Consider the following 15472-nt stretch of genomic DNA (forward strand, 5'->3'; position numbering starts at 1 on the left):
CCAAGGGAGTGCACAAGTACCACTTTTACACTTTTGTGGAACACTCTGGCACTATTAGAACATGGGCACATTTCTGTCCAAATTTTGTTTAGGAATTATACATATCCATGTTCCCACAGTGTGTCAGCATTTGGGTTATTCCTTGGTTGTTGCTGATGCCAACTTACCGGTGTCAAGTCATCCCGACCACCGTGGTGCCATGTATATGTACTTCCTGATACCACATTTCTTCTTCACATTGGCTTCTTGGCATTAGGCGGGCAGCTCATACAATGACTGTGTAAATGTAGTTTTGTGTGCACCTCCTTGTGTGACTTCTGATATTCATGCACATGTGTGTTCTGTTCCACAAGTGGGACATTCACACATTCCAAAAATGTCAATAGTGTAAAGTTTTGAGCTTCCCAATGGATCAGATAGTATTACTTTTTCTTTTCTACAGTACTCACAGGTCTATGAGTGTGGGGACCCCTTCAGCATTGGCGTCTGTTATTTGGCATTGGGTGCACCAATACTATTTTGTTCACAGTGACCAGGAGGTGGCATGCCGTCATGGTCTGCCTGTGCTCCACTGTTCACAGACACTAGCTTCTCTGCATAATTGGATTTCCAGTTATTTGCTGTGTTGTTCTGATCTTCATTATTTCAGGGGGCATGTTGGGTGAACCAACTGGGGAGTGCAGGGCTTACATATGTGCTGGGTATTCTAGATGTTCCTCATGATGCTTTTCATGATATGCACTGTGACCTATTTAGTTTGGACTCATGTGTCAGATGTACACAGGTGACTGATTATTTCCTGTCTCTTCACCTTGCCCACAGCATCATCGGGGGACACTGAGGGAGACACCTGCACAGACGTGGAGGAGGGATCCAGCACCAGTGCCACCACTCCTGGCGAGTCGGCAGCATCAAGTGGCACGGAGGGCGAGGGGAGTGCGGCGGAGGACCTGGGTAGTACCACCACCGACTACGACGTAGACGGGTCCGAGGCTGAACTCCCTCAGGGGGCGGAGGCTGCTCCAACAGCTGGCAGCAGCACTACAACTGTCACCGCCCCCTCCATTCCCATCACCGCCCTCCCAGTTGCTCCTGTCCCTTCTGTCCGTGTAGGGCAACAACGTGTCTCCTTCGTGCCAGGCACTGCACCCCCTGCCCCTGTCTCCCCTGCTGCCCTCACTGCCGAGTCTGTGGACATTCAGCGGCAGTTGCAGGTTGGGCAGACATCGATCCTTACTATCCTCCATGGCCACACCAGACTGCTGACACAGATGGTGTCGTACATGGAGGGCATGTCATCAGCGATGTCTGACCAACGGATGTTGCTGAGGTCCATGGACTCGTCACTGACGGCAGCAGTGAGTGTCCTGAAGCGGTTGGTCCCCCCACCTACCCCTGCGCCATCCACACTTCCCACTCCCATTCCTTTCCCAAGCACACACACACCTTCCCAGGCAGGCACCACACCAGACACAGGCAGCACACCAACAGGGAAGGGCAAGCGCACACCTCCAGTCACGCACACTCAGGGAGAAGAAGGCACACCCACTGGGTCTAGGGCACACAGGCAGACATGCAGCCACAGTCGGAGTCCGCATGCCTCACTCCCCAGTCCCTCCAATGTCACTCCCCTCGGCTCCCCTGCCCCACAGTCTGAGAAGGAGACCTACTTGGCTGTGCTGGGCCTCAGCCCCACTGTTTCACCTGCGCGCAAACGGGCAAGGCACTCCACGGGTAGGGGAGTTGAGTCCCCCCCCCCGTCCACCACCTCCCCCAGTAGCACTGCGACCCATCCCTCCGACCCCCCCCCCCCTCCTTGGGGCCTGTGGTTCCTTCGGGTGCAGGGGACATGCTGGAAGACCTTGCGGACGTGTGCAGCGCAATACTGACCTCCACCTTTGGCGCTGCCCCACCCCCTGTGGTGGAGTCGTCCGTCCCTGCACCCCCAACACCTGCCCTACCCACTCTTGTCCCTGCGGTGCCTGGTCCTTCCCCACATGATGCCCCCACCCCAGTCGATCAACCAGAGGTGTCAAATGTGCAGGCAAGCTAGGGGAGACGCGTGGCCATGTGTCCCCCCCCAGGACTTTGTATCTGGACTGGCCTATGGCCTTTGTAAATAGTGTCCTTTTCTACTTTTTGTTTTCATGCTGAATAAAGCATTTTGTTTTTCCTTTGCACACGATTGCTTTTCAGGTATTGATGTTGGTGCTGATGCTCCATGGGTTGAGGTGGTGATCATGTGTTGGGTATCTGGGAAATGTAGGAGTCTGCTGCTCATGGGGTGGACCCTGGTATCTGCGTGGCGTCACAAGGTCTCTGCAATGATTCTTTGGTCGTGTATGCTCTTTGTGATTTGAGACATTGTCCCAAGGAGTGTTCCTTCCTCTGTGGCACCTGACAACTTCCCTGCAGGGAGTTGCACCATTGTTGTGCTGACCTGTGTCTACATTCCCTTGGTGGCTGATGGATCCCTTCAACTATGTCCATGCCTGCTCACCAATGTGTCCGGCTGCATCGTCTGTGCCATCCTTGGTAGTCACTGTACTTGTGTATAGAGTATGTTGCCATGCCTCCATGGGGAAATGGTCCCTTTTCCGCACTGTGCATGTGTGTACTCCCAGCCTAGCACACATATGGTACTTGTTCTGCAGGGTATTTGGTCACCTGACTGACAATTGTGGGCATTGTATCTGTGGGAAGTCCACCCTAATCCTTCCATGGGAGACAACAACTTGGTGGCTGTGCCAGCACCTGTACATTCCTATCAGTCCTGGAATGTGCGTGACAGTATGTGTTCCCTTTGGCTCTCTTAGTTTAGTATGCAGTGACATGACTATACAGTCTTGTGACATGATCTCAGTGTGTGTATTGTGCTGCATCCGCCAGGGGTGGGTATGCATGTGTCATTTGTCATTGCACCCACATGTGGTGTGTCATGCAGTGGGGGAAAGACATCCATCCTCATGGGAGTGGGACACTGCTGTCAGTGATGTGTTGATATGGCACTCTCAACATAGTCGCACATTGGGGATGCGTTCATGGACCCATGGAGTTGTGGTCATCTGAGGATGATGCACCCATCCCTCATATGTCAGGCCATTCCCGGGAGGCCTCTGCACGCACCCCTCATATGTCTGGGCACTGCTGGGAGTGATATGCACCCACCCCTCATATGTCTGGGCACTGCTGGGAGTCCTGGGCACCCACCCCCATGTTTCTGTCCACTGCTGGGAGCGATATGCACCCACCCCTCATATGTCTGGGCACTGCTGGGAGTGATATGCACCCACCCCTCATATGTCTGGGCACTGCTGGGAGTGATATGCACCCATCCCCATGTCTCTGTCCACTGCTGGGAGTCCTCTGCAGCCACCCACCCACCCCCCCCCCCCTTGGTGCAGTACACTGCTGTCCTTATATGCTGCACCAGGCCCTATGCCAACATTTGTGGCGTGTGTACGCCTTGTGTCCATTCTGTACTGGTGCCGTAGGGGTACGGGTGGGACGGACCCTAACCCCGCATTCATTGGGTGTACGGGTCGTACCCACGCTCTGAGGGTGTGGGTACGGCGCGTACCCCTCCAATGGTGGTACGGGCCGTACCCACGCTCTGAGGGCGTGGGTACAGCACGTACCCCTCCATCACCACTCCAATGGTGGTACGGGCCGTACTCATGCTCTCAGGGCGTGGGTACGGCGCATACCCCTCCATCACCACTTCAATGGTGGTACGGGCCGTACCCACGCTGTGGGGGCGTGGGTACGGCGCGTACCCCTCCATCACCACTCCAATGGTGGTACGGGCCGTACCCACGCTGTTGGGGCGTGGGTACGGCCCGTACCACCATTGTTGTGGTGATGGAGATGTATGCGCCGTACCCACGCTCTGAGTGCGTGTGTACGGCGCGTACCCCTCCATCACCACAACAATGGTGGTACGGGCCATGCCCCCACAGCGTGGGTACGGCGCGTACCCCTCCATCACCACTCCAATGGTGGTACGGGCCGTACCCACGCTGTGGGGGCATGGGTACGGCGCGTACCCCTCCATCACCACTCCAATGGTGGTACGGGCCATACCCATGCTCTGAGGGCATTGGGTACGGCGCGTACCCCTCCATCACCACTCCAATGGTGGTTTGGGCCGTACCCACGCTCTGAGGGCATGGGTACGGCGCGTACCCCTCCATCATCACTCCAATGGTGGTACGGGCCGTACCCACGCTATGGGGGCATGGGTACAGTGCATACCCCTCCATCACCACTCCAATGGTGGTACGGGCCGTACCCAAGCTCTGAGGGCGTAAGTACGGCGCATACCCCTCCATTACCACTCCAATGGTGGTACGGGCCGTACACATGCTCTGAGGGCGTGGGTACGGCACGTACCCCTCCATCACCACTCCAATGGTGATACGGACCGTACCTACGCTGTGGGGGCGTGGATGCGGTCCGTACCACCATTGTCGTGGTGACAGGTACGCGTCCACGTCCACTTCCGTTGTGACGGTACGTAGGGAGTGGTGGACACGCCCCACAAAGTGACCAGAGCCAGGAGGTCATGTATGTACAGGACATATTTGCAATTTCACTTGGGTGGAGGTTATGTTTCCTGCCCTTCCCCCCCTTTGCCCCTGGGTGTTGTTCTGACCTTCTGCGGCGTCTGCGTCGGTTTCTGTGCACCAGGTCGTAGGCTAGGATGGCCGGTTTGACACGTAGGATGGGGTCCATGGCTGTCCGTCGCGTACCGGTGCTCCTTGTTCGCTTCGTCCTCAATTTCCCGGTAGTTTTTGGCTGCCGTAAAAAATGGTCCGTGCGGAGTGACGTAGGCACGAATCGTACTTGCTGGTCTGTAAAACGCTGCCTGACTCCGTCCGGACGTCACGTACGCGATGTCCCGGATTGGAATTGTGGGTATTTTTTCGGCGCACGTACTTTTGTACGAATCGTACGGAAATGGTATTTCTGTACGATTCGTACTTGCGGCTTTGTAAGGTGGATTTCCCGGGTACGAGTCGTACGGGGAATACGCTCCGTACGACCATTCGTACCCAGGTTTTCCAGGATCGGAATCGGCACCTTAATGTTAAATATGAATGTAAATCAATTTTATATATTTATTTAATTGCTATAATTATGTTAAAATAAAAATATTATTTTTTAACCTTTTATTTTAAAAATCTAAAGTAAAATGTTTATAGTACAAAATGTTGTGTAGAACTCATTTAAATTAATATCATTATTTAAAACAAATAAAGTTACATTTATTTTTAAATTGAAACTTTATTAAAATGTTATGATAAAATGCATTTTTATTTATATAGTTTTTAAACAAATTAAATGTGTTAATGTGTATATATATATTTTTTTTGAAAGGTTGAAATAATTTATTTTATTTCAACCTTATTTCCTGTGAAGTACCATTTTAAGGTCCTTGCTCCATTATTTTTTATGGGAGAACCTAGATAGCTGCGACTGACTCACTTCTCCTGTCCATGTGACACAACCTATAAATGGGATCCAGTCAGCTAAGAACCGAGTAACATCGATTGTTGTACAACCCACAATGCAGAGTCCTGAAGTAACAATAAGTAACAAAGAAACGAAGGACAGAGCCATGCATCTGAATGAAATTAGGGCCAGAATAGGGGGAAATAACCTCATCTTCCTTACGTGGAATATTGCTGGATACAATAATAAAAAGGATAACAATGAATGGCATAAAGAACTGAGAAATTCACATATCATTTGCCTTCAAGAGACATGGGAGGAAGATTTGATTAATCTAAATGTCTAGCGCTCATTCCAACCACCAGCTCTTCCACTTTATAAGAGGCAGGGCAATGGGTGGTATCTTAACACTAGTTGTGAATACGATCTCGTTTAAAATTGTGAAATTTTAGAATAATTCACCCTATTTTCATATATTAGTTGTAAAAGGACATCACAATAGTGACATGTTATTAATAAACTACTACAATATTAATTTTGCAAACCCAACCGCAGTAGTAGAGGCGCTAGGAAGGTCTTTGAGTGATCTACCCTAAACCATTACAAATTATATGGGTAGGTGATTTCAATATAAACCAATGGCATCAGAGAGGACCCACATTTATGCGGTACCATAGATCAAAATGGGGAGGCAATTTGTCATTTTCATCATGCTAGCCATGGGAACGCCCTAAACAATCTACTAGTCTCTTTCCAACTTGAAATTAGAAATTAGTTACATTTATTACAGGCGATCTGGACCCTACCTTTCATAGGGCAGGGTCCTGTTCAGCTATTGACTATGTAATTTTCTTGGAGAGCTACATTGGGAATGTAAACAAACCAAAGGTAAAGATGACAGGTTTTAGCAATCACGCATTAACTAAATTTAGTTATTCATGGGAGGAGCATTAAACAAGGAGGGATGAATTCATTCCTAACCCAATTCTTTAAAGAAAGAATGGCTGTACCCTAAGATGGGATAAAGTGGCTGTAAACACCCTAATTGCAGAGATCATAACTTATACTGGAAATGAGGTCTCCTTGTGTTTAGACCCTCAAGCAAATGAAAAGCAGGTATCAGTTGCATTTGAAAGTATTTTAAAGTGTACGAAAAGCCAATTACCCGCTCAAATCCAAAGGAAAAGATCTGCCCTTTATTTTGTTGGTTTCACAGGGATTGCTCTCAAGCCGCAGCTAAGTTGAAATAAGTACTTAAGCTCAAACCACGAAATATAGAGCTAATAATTAAATGCAGGACAGGATATAAATTAGCGGGGGAAAAAATGAAAGAGCCAGTGTAAAGGAGAAGCGTGGGAGAAATTACGGCAAGCTTCATCCTTAAGTGATAGTAAATCATTCTGGGAAGTGGTTAACTCTCCCTTCCTGCATTGGATGTGCATATTGATGTGGGTACCTGGATAACTCATTTCCAGGTTATCCTCCAAAGGAGGGGCGATAATAACGTAGAGGCCCTTGTTATAGGCCAGACTGTTTCTTCCCTGCTGAAGTTCGAACTTAAGGAAATCAAGCTTGCTCTGTCCCAATCTTCTGCCTTGAAAGTGTCTGGTCCAGATGGAGTCCCAGTGGATGTTTTCCTTGCTAAAAAATCATTATGGGCACACTTGTTGACTATTGTTGTTAATGCAATGGTCTAACAGGCCCTCGAAACAACTGGAAATGATCTGTGATCATGCCGAGGCACAAGAAGGGGGATGGCTCAAATCCAGAAAATTACCGCCGGATTTCACTAATTTATCTCAGCTAAATTAATGGACAGACTTTTACTCAACAGATTAAAAGAATGGGTGGAGTTAAAAAATATTTAGCGGAAATACAATATGGTTTCAGAAAAGGCAGGGGGACACTTGATTAGAGTGTTAATTTAACATTATTAGTTTCAAAATATGTCACAGCAAAGAAGGGTCAACTCTACATGGCCTTCATAGATCTATCAGCGGCATTTGACTGTGTGGCCCACAGTAAACTGTGGTCCACTATGGAGGCTATGGGAGTTGATGCAGGAATAATTATATGTATAAGACAAATATATGCAGAGGCAGAAGCGGTCGTCCGCTATGGGCGACAAGGGGAGTGCACGAAACCTTTTAGAATTGAGTAAGGAGTAAGGCAGGGTTTGTCCTCGGGTCCTTCTTATTTTCACTGTATACAAATAGCTTAAATGAGGTATTGAATGATAAATGCAAGGATGTCCCTCACGCCGTTTTAATTTCTCTCCCAATCCTGCTATACGCAGATGATGCGGTTTTGATGGCCAGAACCCCGATGGCTCTGCAAAACTCTTTTGCGACCTACTTAGCCTATATGGCGGCCTTGAATTTGCATGTAAATAAAACAAAGTATATTATTTTAGTGACGGGTGCTAGCAAGAAAAGAGCAATGAAGTTTCACATTGTAGGCAATAGCATAGATTGTGTTAACAAATTCACGTACTTAAGCATTCTGTTGAAAATAACCTCACATGGAAAGAGATGGTAATAAACAAAATTAACAACATGTCGAAAAGTATAGGCACACATTTTAAATTTGTGAAAAATCTAGAAAATAAGCCTAGCCAGGAAATAATTAAAATCTATTCATCAAAAACCATATCTATAGCGACTTATGGGGCAGCAATATGGGGCACTGCACACGTTGAACCCCTATAAATCATAGAAGATACGTTTGCCAAAAAGCTATTGTTGATTCCGGGTTCGTTTCCCAATGTTATTGCACATAAGAACTAGGTCTACCATATATTAACTATAGTATTAAAATAGCCCTGCTTTTGCTGTGGCTATCAATATGGAAACGCAAAGAGGTACCACTTAACCAACACATTATAAGGGATGTTATGAAACTTGATCATGTTGAATCCATACCCAGGCTTATATATGTGAAACAGGCTTTTGCCTCGCTGGGCTTGGCACAACTTTATGAAAATCCGGCTAGCTGTGTAACTTACCCTAAATCTATATTGAAAGATATCTTTCTAGCTAAATGCTTTCATATAAGATAGGAAAGGAATATGGCAAAATGCACAGTATTTTATACCAAGCTTTACCGTCTTTGTTGCCTGGGGCTTCTTCCTATCTTTCTATCTTTCTTTTGCTGTGAACCCCACCATTGCTATCTACTGACAAGATTACGTTTAAAAGTTGGACCAATGCGAAAATACATACTCATTAAACCACCTCCCTGCGCGCCCATGTGATGCATTATCTAAACAAACCACCTCACTTATTTTGTTTTATTGTGCTTTCTGCAAAAAAGAGGGGAAAAGTGCATTGCTCCTTTATTGCAAAACTTTAGTCTAACCAATCACATCTCAGCATTTTCAGTTCTCCAACAACTGGAAACACCATTTGTTTGTCTTGTGATGGTATAATTTTTTCAAGCAGCCATAAAAACTAGAAGGGCTTCCACCTTATAAATGATCCCACCCAGATGTACTGGAGCTTGGATAGGAGACAAATGGTGATGCACAATATTGCACTTTCTGAATATATATATTTTATTTCTATAACATTACATATGTTGTTTACCTTAGGAGCAACTGATATTAGTTGTATCGGGATATGCTTGATTTTATATTTCACAGATTTTTTAAAGGATTATTTTTTGGTCTTAAAATATATACTTTATATGTGTTTTAAAGGTGGAGTAAATGTATAAATAATTGTTTGAAGTGACAAATTATGTACTTTTTATTAATTTGTAATGCAAAATAAATCTATTGGTTGATTGATTGGGAGGGTGTTGCAGTACCAGTGGCTTACCCTGTGTGGTGCTGGACCTGCTCCAGGTCTGAGCTGGAGCACATTTACCACTGTTGTGGTCCTTTCTTGCAATAGTAACTTGAGAAGTTCAGTTTGCGAATAGCAATGGGCTTACTTTTATGTGGATGAGTGTTTGTCACTCCCTAATTCTCTGCTTAGCTCACTAAACCCATCCATACTCCTATCTAAATCCCTCCCATTTAGTAGTAACTATTCCACATTTTCCAGCCACTTCCCTCAGTTCCTCCCACATTTCCTACTAAATAGTAAACTTATGTGTGTGAAGATCTCCCTGTAGAAAAGATGGGAAGGGTTGAAATTTCCGCTAGTAGGTTTGTGACTTGCATTTTGTAGTAAGTAAGGAGTACTGCTGTAGTTCTACTTTATGTACTGCAATACAGCTTGTGAAGCTGGCCCATTATTTTACAAAACGCTGAAGCACTTAAACAAGAAATGCTCAGCCTTGTTCCAGGACTTCATTGAGAAGGGATTAGCTACTAGGTCAACAGCGGAGGGCTATTATTCTTAACCTTAAAGTAAATAAGAACCTGCAGGGTTATTTCCCTACTAAACACTAACTGCAAAATAGTTTTTACATCTAGGCTGCGATCAAATATAAACCCATTAATTTTCTCATCACAAATGGCTTTCCTCCTGAATTGTTTGTCAACCAGCAATTGTAAATGTATGAAATGCTGACATTGTGATACTGGAATAGGCAATTAAGTTCATATGGTATTTAACTGCTCATAAATATGACCTGAAAAAAATTGATTTTCAGACAAGCTTCCAGTCAATAGTGCGGATTCTTGCTTAAATGTTTAAAGACTAAAAATGTCGAACTTCTAATGGATGTTCTTATAACCGTAACCTTGATTTATAAATATGTCTTGTGCGATGCAGCTGGTACAATACTGACCCACTTTTAACCCACTCTTAGTGGGCGTGAGTGTGCTGTTCACTTTGAAGTGATATGTTAACAATGGGTGATTCAAACCTAAAAAACATAAAATACAATTACAAGTTTATTTCCCAAAGTCTAAGCTACCCTTATTTCCCTATATAATTTGACAATAGCCAGCTTTCAGCCTTGCTTGGAGATTTTCCACAGAAAACACACACACATTCACTCCAGTATCAAACATTATAGTCAAATGCTTACACATTTCTGGTTCTGTGCTTTCCACATTGTCTGGATTCTGGTACACTGCTTAGGACAATGTTGATAGATAGAAGTAGGTGGTCCTTCCCTATTTCCTTTCCAGTCCTCTTTGTACTGTCATCTGAATATTGGCCATTCAACAGTGGCGTCACTAGGGTTGGTGTCACCCAGTGCGGTAACTCATGGTGTCACCCCCTCACGACTTACCCCATGATGGACCTCCTCCGAGTCCACCAGTGCCAAATAACGGGATGCATGCCTATAGTTCTCAACCGGCTCTATTTAAATAAATAATAATGATAATACCGGCCTACTTACTTTTACACCCTTTTTGTAATGGGGGAAATGAGCTACAGGTATAACTGTAGGAAATCTTAAATCAGTTTCAAGTTGCCCTCGACTGGTCACTACCTGTATCAATTAGAAAGTAGCACATATAAGGCAATGTACTCAATCGTGGCTCAGCAGGTCAATGCAGCTGCTAAAAAGATGTGTGTGCAAACCTGAAATTCGAGTCAGTGAAAGGCGCCAGCTCAACCTTTTCTGCCTCCCAGCACGGAAAAGGGTACCACAGAGTCCAGCAATTGGGAGAGTTATTATTTACACTATATGAGGCGGGGTGCCCTGGAAGCATATTTAAAAGCGAAAAGTAATTAGTCACGTCAGCACCCCTCTATTCAATGTATTGGTTTTCTTTCAGTGGAAGAGTTACTCACTTTACGTGGCATTGGTTCTCGTTTCATAGGAGTTTTTTTTAGCTTTTGAAGGCGGCCGTATCTCTATGATGCTTACAATCCCTGTGTTAATGTAATAAGAAAAAGTCTGACTGTTTCACCTGAATTTCATCGGAAATGTGTTTGCATTGGTTGTTTCTCTGCTGGAAGAATTGAGCTTTCTGCACTGGATCCTATGCATATTTTGGGAAATATAGTTGCTACTAAGCACTATAAACAAAAGCTGTTATCTAAGGTTGAAAGGCAGAGTCATTCATGCCGGGATTCAAAGAGCGACCCGCAAATCACCGCACGTGTGAGCGGAGAGTGTTTAGGTCACCCAGCCAGCTTGCCGCATGCAGTAGCTTCCCTGGCCCTTGTGCCAATGCCAGAGTTTGTACTCTGCATTCAAGCGTTGCTCCGCATGTTCAAGTGAGGGCTATTGGCTTTGACAGGGCCCCCGTTCCAAGCCTGCCTGAAAGCCACTGCAGCCCGGGACCGCTGAAATCCCAGCCGGCCCTCACCTCTGCTGTACCTCGCTTTGGTTTGCGGGGAGCCGCGCTGTCTGCACCTTTGCCATTTTCTCCAAGAATTACTAGCTGTTGATCAGTCCTAGATGTTGCCAGGCCAAGGTTGGCATGTGAGCGAATTAACCAAGGAGAAGTGTATTCAAGAAAGCTCTGTTTTCTTTAAAAGAAAAAAAAGCCCACATGTAAGCCTTTTAGAAGGTGGGTGTTGGGGCCATTGGGGTAAAGGGGGCGCTCTCAAGGAAAATTACGTCAACATGTACCTTCTTGGCTCAGTACCAGTGCTTCGCGTTAAGCAGACATGTTAAACATGTATAGGGGCAGAGCTAACACCTCTAAGCAGGGCTTTTAAAGGGACAGGACCGAAACTTCTCAACGAGGCTGATATATTGAATAGGAAAGATCTGTCCAACTGATAGACTTCAGCCTTAATGAAAACCACAGTAAAATTACTTCTAACCCACAATGCATTATTCCTTGAGCACGAACGCGTAATAAAATGAAGGGTGACTTACTTATTTTTGAGCCTGTTTTTCAATGGGTCCTTCTTGTATTTAGGCCCTTTCATTCAGCTACAAGGTAAAAGCCAGAATATTATCTTTTCAATTAAAAGTCGAGACATCCTCACCGCCTATGTTATCTTTCGTTCAGAATTACAAAGGCTTGGTTACTAACTTTCTCTATTTTAACCCCGTAGTCCGACTGGCCATATTAGATATCATTGTGGAAAAGGCGAAACATCCTTGCTTCCTCTATTGTATTTGCTTCACAATTGAAGAGGCCCGATTACTACCTTCTTCTATTCTAGCCCCGTACTCAGACTAACCACCCACACTACTTCACTTTCCCCTTTTAGGATCTATTAAAAAAAAAGTCTTCCCCCCCCCCCCCATGACCGCGTTCCTCATTCAGAACCTACCTCATGCAGGGAACCAGCGGTGTCTCAATTTCAAAACTTCAGTTTCGGCCTTTTGTGCAATTAAACGCCATCTCCCTATGTTGGCACCTAAAATGCCTCCTCATTTCTCCTACGTCAATACGTGAACGTCAGGGTCATATGACCTGCATCTCTACATTTTAGCGGACTGTTAACTATTGGCACTCCGGTTTTGCAACAAAAACTTTATTAGGAGTTACATAAAACACCCGTATTGCGCCTTCCATCATCTAATTATACGTTCAACATTGTAAATAGTCTCATTTGGGAAATTATGTCACGGTGTCACCCCCATGTGATGGTGTCACCCGGTGCGGTCCGCACCCCCCTAGTGACGCCACTGTCATTCAAGTCATCTTCTTTATAAAACTATGTTTTGGGTTGCTCATGTGCCTTTCATTACAATGTTCATGTATTTCTGAAAAGTTCAATACATATAATGTTTAAAAATCAAGCCATCCTTCTTGTCATTAGATAGAGTTTTATAAGTTCATTTTCTCAAAAGCTCAAACTATAAGCACAAATGTAACTTCTGGGATTATCAATTTGATGAAAGAATTATTCTGAGCTCATGCATCAAAATGACAATCTCGTCATTAATCATTCTCTTTTTGTTTTCCACCTTTATTCTTTTGCTTTGTTAATTACAAGTAGTACCGTTAACAAGAAATTGTGTATTCATTTTAAGAAAATTGGAACAGATACTTTAACGTTTTGGACTCTTGAATATTTCATACCTCAGAACATCACACATGATATAATAAAACAATAGAATCGGATTTAAACCTCGAATTAAAACAGGATGACAAAATTATATATTAGACTTAGAGAGTTTTACAAGTAAGTTTAACATGCTAAATGTAGGAACCCTAACTTTGTGCCAATTTGAAGTTATCAGTAGATGTTTTCAGCTGGAATAAGCATTGTGTTTATATTTCTAGACAGATGTAGCTAGCTTGCTACGAAACTCATACTTTGTTATGGTTTTCCTGCAGAAGTTTGGGGAAGCGCAAGCCAAGAATTAGATAGGAATCTTATAAATCCAAAAACTATTCAAGCTATAGTTTATGGAGTTAGGAAATATCTACAGAGAAGTCCATGGATGTATATATTTGCTGGCCACCTGTTTCTTTAGGGCCGGCGTTAGGCATTACCTTTTGATTTTACTAAAGTTACATGTATAAAATATTAGCTCATAGGGGATTTCGGGAAGCTGGTTTCTTCCATTGATCTGTTAGTTTGTCATTCGCATTTTTCTTTCATCACTACAGCATAGGGGCAGTGAGTGACTCGGCCCATTTCATCCACTGGCTAACCTCCCTGCCTGCCCTTTAAGAAGGAGCTCTTCCAAACTCAAAGTACTTCCCTAAAGTGCCGGGCCTGTTATGGCAAAGTGTGCTATTTGAGATCAGAACCGTATTTTTGCATTTAGCCAGCTTTTAAAATGGATTAGAGCCTGTCTGGTTCCCCGACAATAATTAAAAGCCCTCAATGATAAAATAAGCATTGATAAAGTCAAAAGGTGGGCTGCCAATGCCAGTTTTATTGGCCTTGTCAATGTTTATTAATAAATTGAAACTGGTTTCTGACACACATCTCTACAATCCTTCGTTTTTCTTGAAAAATCATAGATAACCCACCAGATGTGACTCTTACTGTGAACATTGGAAGTTACTCTCTAATTCTTGGTTTGTGCATTTCCTAACTTACATGATTCCAGTCTTTAGGAATATTTTTCTACTGACGCACTTACTTCGAACTAATGGTGATGACATATGCTTCACTCAAAAGTGTAAAGTTCATTGTTTCCCTCTCTTCTAATTTCCTTGCAGGAGTACCAAAAGCTGCAGCAGCCCTAGTGTGGGAAACTCCGAAGACGGTGACTTTCACGACAGCGTAAGTTTCAACATTAAAATATATTTTTAATTGCAGAACTGATCCTTAGAACTCAAGACAACCCCATTTCATTATCTGTTTTCTGGCCTTAAGAGAATGTCTAAATTTGAAATACGTTGCAAGTTGTGGCCTTTTCCCCGTATTACTTGTGACACATCAATACCATATTGAATCACTATTTGTGAATTTCCAAGTGAACCTCTCTAGGGGCCAGCTGTGCTAACATACGGAATGGCGATTTCAACTTGCAATTTTCTGCAAATCGCAATTTCTGAATTGCAATTTTTTTTCCTTAAAGAAAACATGGGATGTGTTTCAAGAAGTAAAATTAAATGTTTAACTTTCATTTTATTAAGAGTAGACAGTGGTCCGTGGGACCACTGCCTCCTCTTAAAAAATGTTTTTTGTTAAATTCTGAAAGAGGAAAGAGTTCCTTGGAGACCACTTTCTGTTTACAAATAGGTTACAACCTCCTTTGAGGTGTTGGTAAAATATTATAGTTTTGCCACCGCATTTCAGTCGCAAAACACTAATACATAGCACTATGATTCAGTATTTGAAAGAGACGTCCAAAACACGCCCTTTTCAAATCTGAATCGCAAACCCAAATTGCGATTCTGTAGAATTGCCGTTTGGTGTTTGTGCATAAAAAAAACATTTTTGAGGTCGCAAACAGCACTTTCAGTGAATCAGGTCGTTCGCGACCTATATTATGCTTTCTACATTTAGCCCTAGATGCTAACAGGGAATTGTGTCCAAGAGGTGTTGGGGAAAGAAACCGGAAGGCTAGTTGGTGTGTTTAGAATTTAAACTTCAACTTGGCTAATAAAATGTGTTCGCTTTATTGCTTTATTGTACCTTGTGACCAGTGCTTCAAGCCGTAAACTGGCAGAAGGGAAGGGGCAGAGAGAAAGGAGCATATAAGCAGTACAACTGACATATGGAGAAATGGGTAAGGGTAAGGG

The 15472-nt window shown here is 44.2% G+C and overlaps 1 protein-coding gene and 1 long non-coding RNA gene across 3 annotated transcripts in view; one reads left to right on the forward strand and one right to left on the reverse strand.

Annotated features, from left to right (window-relative positions):
• Nucleotides 1-12237, reverse strand: part of LOC146784182 (uncharacterized) — an 81702-nt gene extending 69465 nt beyond the window's left edge. The window contains exon 1 of the long non-coding RNA XR_014970493.1: nt 12190-12237. This is a non-coding gene — a long non-coding RNA (uncharacterized LOC146784182). The remainder of the gene's footprint in view (nt 1-12189) is intronic.
• Nucleotides 1-15472, forward strand: part of OSBP2 (oxysterol binding protein 2) — a 1376304-nt gene that overhangs the window by 1019276 nt on the left and 341556 nt on the right. For both annotated transcript variants that reach the window (XM_085633692.1, XM_085633693.1), the window contains one exon: nt 14444-14507. In XM_085633692.1, coding sequence (XP_085489818.1) covers nt 14444-14507 — 64 coding nt within the window. The remainder of the gene's footprint in view (nt 1-14443; nt 14508-15472) is intronic.

Source organism: Triturus cristatus, chromosome 11 (genome assembly GCF_964204655.1).
Source record: "Triturus cristatus chromosome 11, aTriCri1.1, whole genome shotgun sequence".
NCBI classification, from domain to species: domain Eukaryota; kingdom Metazoa; phylum Chordata; class Amphibia; order Caudata; family Salamandridae; genus Triturus; species Triturus cristatus.